Source organism: Eretmochelys imbricata, chromosome 1, assembly GCF_965152235.1.
Source record: "Eretmochelys imbricata isolate rEreImb1 chromosome 1, rEreImb1.hap1, whole genome shotgun sequence".
NCBI classification, from domain to species: Eukaryota; Metazoa; Chordata; order Testudines; family Cheloniidae; genus Eretmochelys; species Eretmochelys imbricata.
The window spans coordinates 199,267,553-199,281,488 of record NC_135572.1 but is presented as its reverse complement, the minus strand read 5'-3'; the positions used below and the strand labels follow the sequence as shown (position 1 = coordinate 199,281,488).

The 13,936-nt window shown below is 44.3% G+C and overlaps 1 protein-coding gene across 2 annotated transcripts in view; it reads left to right on the top strand.

The window, feature by feature from the left end:
• The first annotated feature begins 608 nt into the window (after positions 1–608).
• The window catches only part of DCBLD2 (discoidin, CUB and LCCL domain containing 2), a 63,044-nt gene continuing 49,716 nt past the window's right edge, over positions 609–13,936 (top strand). Inside the window, exon 1 of one of the 2 annotated variants that reach the window (XM_077821682.1) lies at positions 609–713. In XM_077821682.1, the coding sequence (XP_077677808.1) occupies positions 617–713 (97 nt within the window). In that variant the 5' untranslated portion in view covers positions 609–616. Of the gene's footprint in view, positions 714–12,121; positions 12,207–13,936 lie in introns of those variants that run through there. The other variant, XM_077821690.1, reaches the window with a different exon arrangement.

Sequence of the window (13,936 nt, the reverse complement as noted above, 5' to 3'; positions counted from 1 at the left end):
AGTATCTTTCTGTCCTCTTTTCAGAGTAGCAGCCCTGTTAGTCTGTATCCAGAAAAAGAAAAGGAGGACTTGTGGCACCTTAGAGACTAACAAAGCAACTAAACTGGTTAGTCTCTAAGGTGCCACAAGTCCTCCTCGTTCTTTTCTGTTCTCTGTTAATGTTTTCGGGGCGGAGGGTTGTGGGTCTATCTGGGGGGATTCCTGGTGAGTGGCGGGGGAGGGGTGTTTTTTGTGGTTTAGGTTAGATTTTTTTTTTTTTTAATGAGCACCATTTGGGGAGGGGAGGGAGTTTACTTTTCTCTGGCGCCTCCCCGCCCCCGCTGTCTGTGTGTGTGTGTGTGTGTGTGTCGGGGGGGGGAGGCTCCGCAGCCCCCGGCTCGGCGCCGGGGGAGGAGGGGACGGCCGGGGGCCGGGGCCGGGGCCGCAGACCCGGAAGCGGTTGCGCCCATGGCAGGGGGCGGTGCGCGGGCTCGGCGGCGGCAGGAGGGGCTGAGCCCGGGGGCGGCGCCGCTGGCTGGTCCCGTTGCCGGCCGCGGGGCAGGGGAGCGCAGCGGCCCGGCGCGGCCCGCGGGATGCACGGGGGCGGCGGGCGGCCGCGCTGGAGACGCCGCGGGGCATGCTGAGCCCGGAGCGCCCGCTCCCCGCGGGGACCCGGCCGGCGGCCGCCGCGCTGCTGCTGCTGCTGCTGCTGCGGGGCGCCGGGGCGCAGAAAGGTGCGTGTGAGCGCGGGAGTGACAGACAGACAGGCCCCCCCGCGGCTGGGGGATGGGTTTGCGGCGGGGCGGGGGGGTGTGAGAGGCAGGGACCCCCCCCCGCGGCGTCTCCAGGAGTCCCCAGCGCCCGGAGGCGGGTGTTTACCCGCCCCCGAGGTAAGGGGTGAAGCAGGGGCGGTGTCTTGTGGACGGGCAAGCCCTAGGGTGACCAACCAGCAAGTGTGAAAAAGCAGGACGGAGGGGGGCGGGGTATTAGGCACCTATATACGAAAAAAAACTCGAATATCAGGACTGTACCTATAAAATCGGGACATCTGGTCACCCTTGGCAGCTCCCAAATCTCTGGGGCATCTGACTGGGTAACTGATGATGAGGCAAGAGCTTGTGCCCTCTTCCCCCCCCCCGTGTTTGACCTGACCGCCCTGTCCCAACCCCCCGAGCTGCCCCCATCCCCGCGTCTGCAAATAAAGGGGGGAAAGAGGTATCCTGTGTCTGTAACCCCCTTCCCCACCCCTGCTCTGGGGGTTTCATCGCCACTCCAGAGTGGTCTGGTGTCAGCCTCAAGTCCTAGAGATTTGTCACCCAACACAGCCCTGTGTAGTGGGGATGGAGAAGAGGGGGATGCTTGGTATTCCCTCTTCCTAATCTCAGTTTCCCATGAGAGTAGTGATCATCGCTATCCGAGGAGATTTAGCGCCCCCCCCCCTTTTCTGTCAGTCACTGAGTTGTTCTCCTAAGATTAGTGAGGGAGGTGGGGAAATGCCTCAACACGTGTCTAACGTAGGAGAAATTTGGCTTTGGTTGTATCATTTTAATGTCGCTTCAGCCCAAATTAAAAGTTGAGGTGGGAGGGCTTTCACACAAGTGGGATGCATGTAGGAGGATGGTAAATGGAAGTATAGGGAGGTGCCTTCCAGGGTTTGGGGAGCAGGAATCTGTTACCTTCTATGTTTGCATCATATTGTTGTTTGTGATTTCCTAGTATGTTCTATTTCTGAATTGCATGTTACTGTATTTCTGAGGTGATTTCAAGAAACATTTGGAAAATGCAAGTTCAGGAGCTAGCGGGTAAAAGGGCAATACTAATGTTGGGGTGGTTTGTATATTTGAAATGTGGGACCTTCAGTATATTGACACCGACTTGCAGTTTTTTTTCTCTCCACAATGTGTGCAAACTGGGATCAGCTAGAAGACAGGAGTTGAGTGGTTAATTTATAAAACCAGAGTTAGACACCACACATGTAACATAATGTGTGCAGGGGTAAAAGGGACATCTCTGGCAGAATAGACTGCACAATTCTTTTAGGAAAGTTGATGAAATGTCTCCTTTTTATGTGAAATAACTGACTGCACACTTATGTGTGCTGAAATTTACAAGTTTCAGAGTAACAGCCCTGTCAAAAGACCAAACCATTGTCAAAAGACCAAATGTTGCCCTGTAAATTTCGCAAAAAGAAAAGGAGTACTTGTGGCACCTTAGAGACTAACCAATTTATTTGAGCATAAGCTTTCGTGAGCTACAGCTCACTTCATCGGATGCATACAATGATCAAATGAATTGGTTAGTCTCTAAGGTGCCACAAGTACTCCTTTTCTTTTTTGCGAAATTTACAAGGCAACATTTGGTCTTTTGACAATGGTGAAAGAACGGGGAGTGTAAGATTAACTATCACTTTGATCTTATGCTAGAAAAAAATGGCTGAGGGAATCATCACCATCTTAAAAATCTCAATTCTTTTCCTAAGATTGTAAATAAGAGATTTGAGGAAAAAATATTTTATTTTTTTCAGTTTACTTTGCTTCTGACTGTACATTAGAAATAGTGATGCTGGCTGTGCACAGTTTTCTCTGTTTTTGCGTGTCTTTCAGATGGTAACACAGGAGAAGAAAACATTTTTTTAAATTGTAAACTACAGGGAGGGCTCAAAGACCGTAGTAGTGTTAATCTACATTTAACTAATTTTTTGACCTGTATCAGAGGTTGCACAAACAGTGATCCACAGAGCATAGTAACCATACAGTTCAGCTTTTCTACTTTGTTTCCAGCTAACTGCATGAAAAGAAATTAAAAATACGCTACTTCCCATGTAAAAGTAACACTAGTAGAAAGCAATTTCCATAGTAGCCACAGAAATGCCACATTGTGAATTGTCAGTGGGAGGAAAAGTGGTGTGTTTGTGATTGGGAAGGGTGTTGATCTACAAGACAAACTCTAAACTTTAAGATGTCCATCCATGAAAACGTTTGGGAAACCCTACACTAGCTTTCAAGTTGAGGGTGTCCTTTGAAAACACACATTTCTCCTGAATTCAAACATTTCTGTGAGGTGAGAACTAGATTAAATGGCAAATTTTGTTTAAAAAGGCAGTAAGAGGGGAAGTTCTTCTAAAGTTTTGTGGCCCCAGTGTTGCTGAATTCAGTGCTGTTCAATATGGGTGATTGTCAGTACGTTGTAGAAAAGTTAAATTTGTGTTATATTGTTTCTTTGCAAAAAAATATTCTTCAGGTTGTTGGGTTTTTTGGGGCAAAAATTAACATCAGTCTGCTTCCAGGGGTGGAGGGTGGAGAGCCTGTTTTATTAAAAGCTATAATAGTCCTGTTTGAGTAAAGAGTCCCAGAGTAAGATAAAACACTTCCTCCCTATGGAATCCATGAAAAATTCTTTCAGAACACACGAGAAACTATTATATGCAGAATACACAAAATGTTTAATAGAACATTATTGAGATTGCAAAGACTAGCACAAAAAGGTCAGGAAATGCCTATGTAATCTTAATTCAGACCCCTTGTGCATATGCATTATGATGCAATCTTTAATTACATGGTCATACTATTTTTTTTCCAAGGACTCCTGCCTCATTCAGGGTTCAGAATGGACAGTGCTCACTTTATGAGAAGCTGTTCACTACTTGTTTGCCTCACTGTTCAGTATGTGGCCCTAGGTTTTCTAATCTGCACAACCACTACTCTGAAGATAGCATGATTGATTTCCTAAAGGGCTTTTCTATGGTGGTCATCACTATGATATCAAAGTGCTTGAAAAATATTATCTTCACAACATCCCTGTGAGGTGTGTAGGTGCTATGATGGTACAGAAGTGTAAAATTAAAAGTTTCCACAAATTTGGGGTGCTCGATTTGAGACAGTAGGATCTGATTTTTCAGAGTACTTAGTGCTATATAGGATTTTATACATTCAGAGCACAGCTTCCATTGACTTCATTTGCAGATGTGAATGCTTCTGCTAATCAGGCCCCAGGGTCTCAAGTCAGGCATGCATAAAAGGAAGAGCACACAAACAGTGACCCACTGCCTTAACCATGAGACCATCCTTTCTGTCCCTGCAATCCTCTGCCTCATTCACTACACACCTTCCGACTCCTGCAACAAAGAGGTAGGGGTCCTACAGACAACAGCCTTCTTCATTACACAGTCCTGATTCATCCGCAGAGCAGGTCCATCCTGTGCACTGAATGAGGCAGGGGTCCTGTAGAAAAAATAGTATGTGATCCTGTTGTTAAAGGCTATTGTTATGCATATGCACAAGGGGGCTGATTTAAGGTTGCACTGGTTACTCACTAACTTTTGAGTGCTCGACTTTACAAGCTTAGTAATGTTCTTTTAACATTTTTTGGACCTGTAATTTCCTAGGTTAAAAATAAAACTAACCCTGAAAAAACAAATTCCATCATGTGCCATCATATTGACACTCATATGACTGGAATCTTTAGATCCACCCATGGCCCTCTGCCTCTTGAGCGGATAGCAATAGTAACTTGTCATCTTCTATGTGTAGACCAGCACTAGACCAGAATGAGACACTTTGCCATTGAGTTTCATGGATATTTGCTGACAGCAGAAAAATGGTGAGAATCTGGAATTTTTAGTTCCATTAAAGCTGTGGAGGGAAGTGTGCTTTATTGGGCACAGACACTTCTGCCATTCTCCCCAAACTTGACTCTTTCTGTGCCTCCACCAGTTCCATTCCTGTTCCCCCCTCCCCCCCCCCAGCCCCTTGCTCCTCCCCTAGTTCCGTTCTCCTCATGTAGTCAGTCTCACTCCTTGGGCTTTGCCTCCCCATTGCAGTCTCCTTGCCTAGCCAATCCTAGCCCCTTAGTCTGGACTCCCCATCACAGTCCGAGTCTCCCCTTCCCTCCCTGAGCCCAGTCTCCACTACCCCCTGGCATTTTGTGGCTCCTCTGCCTATCTGTGCCGCCTCCTTCTCCTCCCCAACTCCACTGGCTCCCTACCTAGGCTCCTTATCCAATCTCAGTGTCTTGTTCTCCCCCACCCACTCCTACCAGTTCCTTCTCCCAGTTCTCCCCACACACCTGGCCTCTCATCATGTCTGTCTCCCCTTTCCCATACCTCGTTCCCTCTTCCACCCTAGCTCTCTTTGCCTTGCTGTTCCCAGTTTCTTTTCCCCCTGGCCAACCTCTAGTCCCTGTCTCCTCGTTCCCTCCCCCGCCCCGCTCCTTAGCTCCAGTTTACTCCCCATGGTCTGGCTCTTGTCCTATCTGCAGTTGAATCAGGCAGCTTCTTCCTCCAGGCTGCCTGGGCCCAGAAAGGGAGTCACTGAGAGCACAGGAGACAGAGGCTCCCTGCTCTAGAGTTCTGATGCCTGGCTTTGGCTCGGCCCATGGCAGTCCAGTGCTGGAGTTGCAGGGAAAGTCCTGCTTAGGCCCAGGCTAGGGCATACCCAGGGCAGATGGAATCTTCAAGGAATTTAGCTACGAAGCTCTGGCAGCTCTTGACTGACCATGTGCAAATTGGGATTTTTCAAAGACTTACCACATTTGGGTGGATTTCCATGGGGATGGCAAAAGGTACATTCCTGACCGAGAGGTCATCCCTTGGCAAATTTCAAGTTGCTGCTCCAAAGTATGGAGCTGGTAGAACTTCTCAAAGGAAATGTCTCAAGAATTGTTTAACATGAGCAAAACAACTTATCTTTTTCTAGTGTCATTCTCAGAAATGGCAAAAAAGTTTTGGCTGAAATTTTCCAAAAATAATTCAGCCTGAGGCAAATACCCACAAGAAAATATTTCAGCTTAAAGGGTTACCGTTTGGTAAAATTATAAGCAAGTGAAAACAGAGTTTTATAGTGGGAAGTGCTGGGCAACCTTAATAATGGATTGTGCTGCCAGCCCCACCTATAATAATTTGAACGAGGTTTGATAGTTTCCCAGTGTGCTTTGCAATATAATCATATTCGAAGAAACAAAAGGTAAAATATGCATGCCATCTTGTAAAGGTTTTCATTCGACATGGAAGAATGTACAATATAGATTACCCACATTTTAATCAGTATGACAGCAGTTGTAAAATACTTGAGCATAATCTCATTCCGCAAACAAGAAACGTTATCAATTGCTAGAAAGTTCTTGTGTGTTCATGGCTGTGTTCGAGCTCTGCCCTCACTTAACAGTTTCTTCCATGTTCTCAGTAACTATCAAAAATTAGCATACCAGTTTTTGTGTCTTGTGGGCATTCTGATCTGCTATCAGACATTTGTAAAACAGTCTGCTGTTTGACATGTTATAAACATAATAGTGATAGATGATAATGAGGAATTAGTGAGGACTCCAACACCATAGTTTTTGAAACTACTTTTTAGTGAGAACCATATTTTAATACAGATTGTCTCTTGGATCACCACCTAATCTATTCACAGTTGTGCAGACCAACTCCCTTTGCTCTTGTGATTATATAACATCCTTGGGGCAATGATAGCAGTTGCTTACATGGAAAAGTAATATTGGGAAAGTATTTAATGTATTTTTTAGTTGCTTTTAATGCAGTTTAGCAGCTGGAAATGGAGAGAGAGAGAGAGAGAGAGAGAGAGCGCCAGCATCACGTAATCAGCCAGCTCTCCGTGGACCTCATTTTGGGAGCTTCTGCACTTAACAGATGTTCAGCTATTGTCTTGTTCTCAGTGTGGCCTATTCGTCAGTTAAACCTAAGTTATTTTGGCTGTCCAGTAACAAAACAGCCAAGTGAGAAAAGGACGCTGCTTACTTTTTTTCAACATAGAAATTCAGAAGTGTTTCAGTAGCTTGGAATTTATTTAGATCATTAGGGTAGGGGCCTAGTCTCCTTTTTATTAATAAAGCAACTGGTACAGTTTGGTTGATATGTAATGGAGGTATCTGTAGTGACTCCATACTTAAGGTTGTGTTGTAATTTAAACTTAAAGCTGGAGTAAACTCCCATTGGTTTTTTCCTTTGAATTTAAGCTCCAAATTTGACACACAAAATAGCTGAGCATAACTGAATTTTCTTTGTAATTTTTTTCAGTAAGATCTTTAACTCTTGGAGATGAAACATCTTAAAATGTACCTCTTTGATATTTAGCTCCCCCCCAACCCCGTTATGTTTTCTTCTAAATTACCGTAACCACCAAAAATGCCAAATTTAAAAAATACACATTTGGATATAAGCTATTTTGAAATTTCAAAATCAAATACATGAAGAATTATTTCCCTTTACTTCTTATAACCAGGGCGTGAAAAATCCACTTATTCAAATATCTTTGAATATGAATCTTCCCAGGATGCGTGTCACTGACTTCTGAATGGTCTAAGCTTGTATTTAAAAGAAAAAATAAGTTTTCAATCGCTGTGGTTGCAAAGATGACCATCCAAATTTGAGCACTTAAGTTAAAAGTAATGCAGCAATGTCATCCCAAGCCTGCAGAGAGACGGCTCAATTGACACCACTGGTGTTGGTTTGCAGAGGAGCTCCTGTGGCTGGTGCTGCTGTTAATCAGCCAGTGTGAGCGGTCTGGCTGCCACTGGGGAATACCCCCAAACTTCCTGGAGCAGGGGGCAATAGAGATATACTTCCCCTTGGAGTAGAATAATGTATGTGTCCAGTGTAGATTGATTTAAATAATGTAGCAGGAAACCTTGAATTAAATAGTCAGATTTTTAATCTTGTTTTGCATTTGTGCTGCTTTGTTTTCATAAAGAAAGGTTGATTCTTGTTCTTTGGTAAACATTAAAACATATTGATTTGCAACTAAATATAGCCTTTCTACTAAATTTGGTACTACTTTTTGCTGACAAGCAAGATACATTATACCTATACACATATTTAAACACTTATTTAGCTTCGCATACGTTTATTCAAATTATTAATTTTCCATTGTTATGTTAAAAAGTAGGGAATGATGCATTTCTTGTTTGCTAGACCATAAATGCGTTAGTTGTAATTTGTGTCAAGTGGAATTTGGATAAAAAATTGAATTTAATTAAAAATGCACAAAAACAGGATTTTAAAATTTATTAGCTAAAAAAAAATTACCTTACATGTGCTAGATAAATAAGGAAAAGTTTATCAAAACATGTTTTAAATACAGAACATAACTGATTTTTTAAACAAAGAAAGTATTATCTGTAGTCAGTGAATTGAAACTGGTTGTTTCTGCTCACCACGTCCTTCAAGATTTCAGAATTAGTAGATCTCATACTCTCACACCCAGTTTTTATTCATAACATGGAAGAGGAAAACAAGCTTTCCTGCTTTTTCAATTTCCAGTTGGTTTCTTAAATTTGAGTGAACTAGGCATTGAACTGAACTAGTTGAATTAACTCAAATGAAGAAAATATCCTGTCTGCAGATGCAGACGAGGCTACTGTTGTCAAAAACTGGTTTAACATTTCAGTAAACTCTGGCTCCAGGTGCTTAACCAGGGACTTCCACTAGTTCAGTGGTTTGACTTCTTTAAAACTGGTCAGCAAATGTACTGCTTAGTATTAATTATTTAGTGTAAATGATTTTAATAAATGATAGTAAGTTTAAGCCTTAACGTAAGTTGTCAGCATTTCAAATTTCATTACATAATTCTTTAAAATAAACCCGTATTCAATTTAAATCTGATTTTTTTAAAAAACAGAATTTAAACAATTGATTTGTATCCATGGTGTAGGGTTCCCAACAAGCCAGGTAGCAGACACTGTGTGGCTTCTTCCTACAGCTACACAGTAGAGATCTACTAGAGTGACAGAAAGGACTTTTGTAGAGCCTTTTGCTTGGGTGAGTGGTGGTGGCAAGGGGCCACACCCATGCAAGAGCCCTCTACTGAGGTGAAAAGCAGGGCCCTTGCTGTTGATAGTCATCACGTTGGTTGGGACCTCCCTGCTCCTCACACCATTGCTTTCTCCTTGGTTGGGCTCGGATTTGATCCAGGAGGAAAACCTTCATCTTCTGCTATACCAACAAAGGACTCTGTGTTCGAACAGAATAAAATTTATTGAGGGGAGCAGAGGCTTGTCCAGTATTAATCAATCTGTATGTGTGGTGTTGGGGAACATACGTTCTTTTTGTGTATGGGAGGACAACACTAATTTATTTGGTATTTGTATGGAGCCTCTGGCACCAATTAGGAGTACAAACTTCAGCGGTCAGGAGACTCTGCTCTTTGGGCCCAAGAATTTTGGGGATACCTAATCAGGAGGGAGTATAGCTCAGCGCACAGGTGTATTCAGCTTGGCAAGTAGCCTTATCCTTGTTCTTGGAGGTACTGGGTGAATTTTTCAAGTCCTGGTCATAATCTAATGCAGTTCTACCAAGTTTAACTGACAGAGCTGCTGCTATCCGTCAGCTAATTCTGTTTTGACTCTGTCTGTCTGATTCACCACCTGTGTCTTGGGCATACTCTGGTGAGACATGCTGGATAGCAGGGATATGGGATGAGCAGGAGGGGTGGAGCTTTGAGGAAATGTAGTAATAGTGTGGTTAGCAAGGATGTGCAAGAGTCCTGGGGAAGAACAAGTTTGTACTTGGAGGTTATAGTAGAAGGGACAATGGAAGGGGAGCCCAGTTCTCCTGTTGTTCAAGTGGCACTTGAAGGGCTCCCCTGGTAGTTCTGGTGTGTCTATGGCATGCTGAAGTAGCAGCTCTATGCGAGCGCTTTACCCATTGATGCTGGAAACAGAGACCCAGGAGTGGTAAATTTCAGAAGAGGTGCCTTTTAAGAGCAGGACTTATAACTGAGTAGCTTTCCTTTACCTTTTCCAGTTAATGGTAGTCCTATTGGAGGCTTCTGAGGTGGTAGACAGAAAATGTGTGTGTTCTATAGGTCCCTTTTGTCTAGGAGATCCCTCCTCCAAGTAGTGATCCAGCCCAGCCTACTCATCTTTTGAGGCCACATGAGATCAGGCCTCACTAGCTTAGCACAGTCCTGTTTAAAATATTCATCAACGACTACTTCATTTACAACTTCTTGTGATTCTCCTAATTAATCCCAGGATGCATTTTACACTCCATATAAATGATATAGAAAATGTATACTTTATAGCCACAACTCAAAATGTTAAATCAAATTGTTGAGTTGTGCTCAAATGAAGTTAGTGAAAACATTCTTAAATTTTTTTTGTCACTGTTGCTGTGTACCACTTAAGTCATTTGACCTTCTTTGAAAACATAATTTCCCTCCACTCTGTTAGTGGCACTGCCTGGGCTGACTTCTGCAGCCTTCTTTATACTAATAACATGAATCAGCATTTCCCAGATTTTGAAAGCTGAGTCCTCCCCTTTGAGAAAATGGAAATAATCACCCATCCTTTGCAACCCCACCATGTGCCCTACACTTGGGATAATGCTTGTGTAGATCTTCGTAATATGATTAATACTCATTTGTTATGCATTTTGAGCATGAAATAACTAACAATGATGACATTTAAAATATCATTGGCAACTGTGATAGCATCCACCAGTATCAATGTGGGCTGGGCAGGGAAGGTGCATAACGCTTGCATCTTTAAGAACACAGGACTGCTCAAAAAGCTACAAACAGGGACTTTATTTTTCATTGGTGATATTGAAATGCCAATCCGGATCCTGGGGGACCCAGCCTACCCCTTGCTCCCCTGGCTCATGAAGCTGTACACTGGCCAACTTGACAACACCAAGGAGAGATTTAACAACCGATTTGGCTGGTGCAGAATGACAGTTGAATGGACTTTTGTTGGACTGAAGGGACAGTGGCATTGTTTACTGACAAGATTGGATCTCAGTGAGAAAAATGTTCCAATAGTTATAGCTGCCTGCTGTGTTCTGCATAATATCTGTGAAGCAAAGGGGGAAAAGTTTCTGCCAGGGTGGAGGTGGAACGTCTGTCTGCTGAGTTTGAACAGCCAGACACAAGGGCTATTAAACGAATGCAGTGCAGGGGTATGGGTACTTTGAAAGAGCACTTTAACAGTGAGCTACAGTAACATGTTTTGGTGTACTGTGCTATACCTGGCCTCGTTGTTTTGCTCCCTGTTAGGAATTGGTGGTGCTTGGTGAACATCTCTGACAGGGGTCCCCAATGCAGTGCCTGCCAGCGCAATGGCACCTGCCGGGGCAGTTGTGTGTGCCTGCAGGACACTGCACCATCAAACAGCCGCCACTGAGCAGCATTGCCGTTTCTCAGCAGCCTCTCGGCAGTGACGCTTGTTGCCCCTGCCGCTTCTCAGCGGCATTTTGGTGGCGGAGTGTCTGGTGCCTGCCACAGTCTTCTGGGAATAGGAATATGCTATTCCCACAGAAAGGTTGGGGACCACTGATCTATGAATATAACACTGTCAGTGCACCTATTAATTTTGTCTGTCAGTGATCCTATGAGTGGTCATATTGTACAGTAACAAGTAATTGGTTGCTTTCAGAAATGGTTGGCATTCTGTAGCATCTGTCGCGAACTAATAAAGATGAATTATGTTGCAAGTATAATTTTTTTCTGTAACAAAATCAGTGAAAAGAAAAATCTGTGCAATTTTAAAGCAAATACATCAAAACTTCATAAATCCCATCCATTTAATTTATTAAGGGGAAAGAACATTCATGTCTATTTTAGCTACACACACCAGCCATGATTTGACAGGTCAGTGTATGTGAAGCTTTGGTTGTCCTTAATGCCTCCTGGGGTGAAGTGGTAGAGGTGCAGTGGTCCCTGATACCACATGGAGTGTTGTGCGAAGAGGTGTAGGGAGGTGTTGCAATGGAGTTCTCCATGGACTGCAAAGGGAGGCGATCCTGGGATTGTTGAATCTTTAGGTCCACAAGAGTTTGCAGCATTTGTGTTTGCTGCTGGAGAAGCCCCATTATATCCTGGTGCTTCTCCTCCTCCTTTTCCTGCTGGGACTTCTTGGCCTTTCTCCTTTCCACTCTTTCCTTTTCCAGGCTGTCTGCAGTGTTCACCCCTCCACACCCTGTGCTCCTGGTTTGATGCAGCACTGGCTTGCAGGATTTCACTGAACATGTCATCCAAGTCCTCTTCTTTCTCTTCCTTTTCTGACTCAGACGTTCAGTGGATCTGGCGCAGGAACCCCTTAAGGCAGCAACGGCAGATAAAACGCACAGAGGTACCATTGTCAGTGTATTCACAACGGAAAGCGAAAGTTAAGATTCATAGCTCCCTTCCCTTGCTCCCCTAAAGTTTTAAATGACCTGCTCATGGACACATCTGCTTCGGAGTGCTTGTGCATAGCTTCACTAAGCACCAGCCAGGGTGAGTGTGGCCCACCAGTTATGAGGGTAATGTGGAGGGAATTGTGTGGTTGCATGAAACTATGAGTTTCCTGAATATTGGCACCATTTTCCACAGGAGGTGGTGACTGTAGCTCATATGTCACTCCTGAGGCTAACAAAGGCAGAGAGAGCATAGTGGCTGCTGGCATCCCAAAGCCACCTAGGCCCACATGCTGCTAGCCTGTTTACTGCAATGGTACTTGCCAAAGTTATTGCTGAGTGGCATGGGAAAGTGTCTGATTGCAGAGGAAGATATAATTCTGCCATCCCTAGAAACCTTCAGGAGAGGATTGCAGAGTACCTCCATGAAAGTGTCATCAAGATCTCTCAGGAGGATTCAGGTGCCATCCCTGTGTACATAAACTGCTCTGCGTGACCCCCTTGCCTAACTCTACAGGGCAATGAAAAGCAGATAACAACTCTACCTCTCTTTGTTCTACTGCTATCTCTTCTCGTATGAGTAAACTAATGAAAAGTCAATAGCTGTTTCCTGTTAAGTGGGAGGTGCCATCACAGTAATGGGAAATAAATTTACACACTGATCTGAGGTTCCTTCCCCTGCATCAGGCTTTCCACGTACTTGGCTGTTGGGACTGACTGGACTGTGGTAGAGTCTCAAATATGTTCTGGCTGACTTCATAGCTGGACCCCCAGTCACGTGTCCCCTATCCTCCTCCATCTTCACCTTGTCCTCACTTTTCAAGCCAGAGGTCTGTGGTTTGGTCTCCTCTGAGGTATTGATGGTGGTGTGTGGGGTGGTGGTACCACCAAGTATGGCATGCAGCTCTTTGTAAAAGCAGCAGGTCTGTGGTTTGGCACCAGATCTACTGTTGGCCTCCCTGGTCTTCTGGTATGGGTGTCACAGTTCGTTGGTTTTCACACGGCACTGCTGCTAGTCCCTGTCATTCCCCTTCTCCTGCATCCTCCATGCAATCTGCTTATAGATGTTCATGTTTCTGCAGCTGATCCATAATTGTGTTTGCACAGCCTCTTCTCTCCACAGGCTCAAGAGATCTAATATCTTCAGTCTACTCCAAGCTGGAGCATGTCTGGATCATGTAGTCAGCATGGTCAGCTGGCCAGCTGCGTACAACAATGGAGAGCTGTTAGGTGTGGTTGCCAAGCTAGACAGGAAAAGCCATTTCAAAAATGCAGAGGGCTTTAAAGGAGAGGGGGTCTTCTGGTCTCTATGACCCCTAGGCAAGGGAGTTCACAACTGCGAGTGAAGCAGTCAGTGTCAGTAATTGTGGGATAGCTGCTGGCGTACTGTTAGGGTTGACATAGGTATCACAGTGTCTACACGTGTGTTGCATTGACTTCAGTACATCAACCATGGCTCATCGTTGTTTGGGGAGGTTGTGTTGCTGCATCGCTGTAACAGGGCTCTTTCATTGGTGGGAGACAAATTTAAGTGTAGATTGTAGACACATGCACAGTGGGGTCGACACAAGGTGGCTTAGGTCGGCCTAACTTTGTAGTGTAGACCAGGCCACAGTTTACTTCGTAGACCTCATTGCACAGGCAGCTTTTTGCTGCATCTTGCCAAAATCTGAAAGCCACTACCTAAAGTCCTGGGATGTGTGTCTGTACTCAAGATAGCTACACATGGGCTATGAAGTCCACTTACTAATAATAAAACTATGTCATTTTAGGCGTTGCTAATCAGTGTTCTCTTGTGATCCATTCATACAAAGTTTACTAAATATTTAA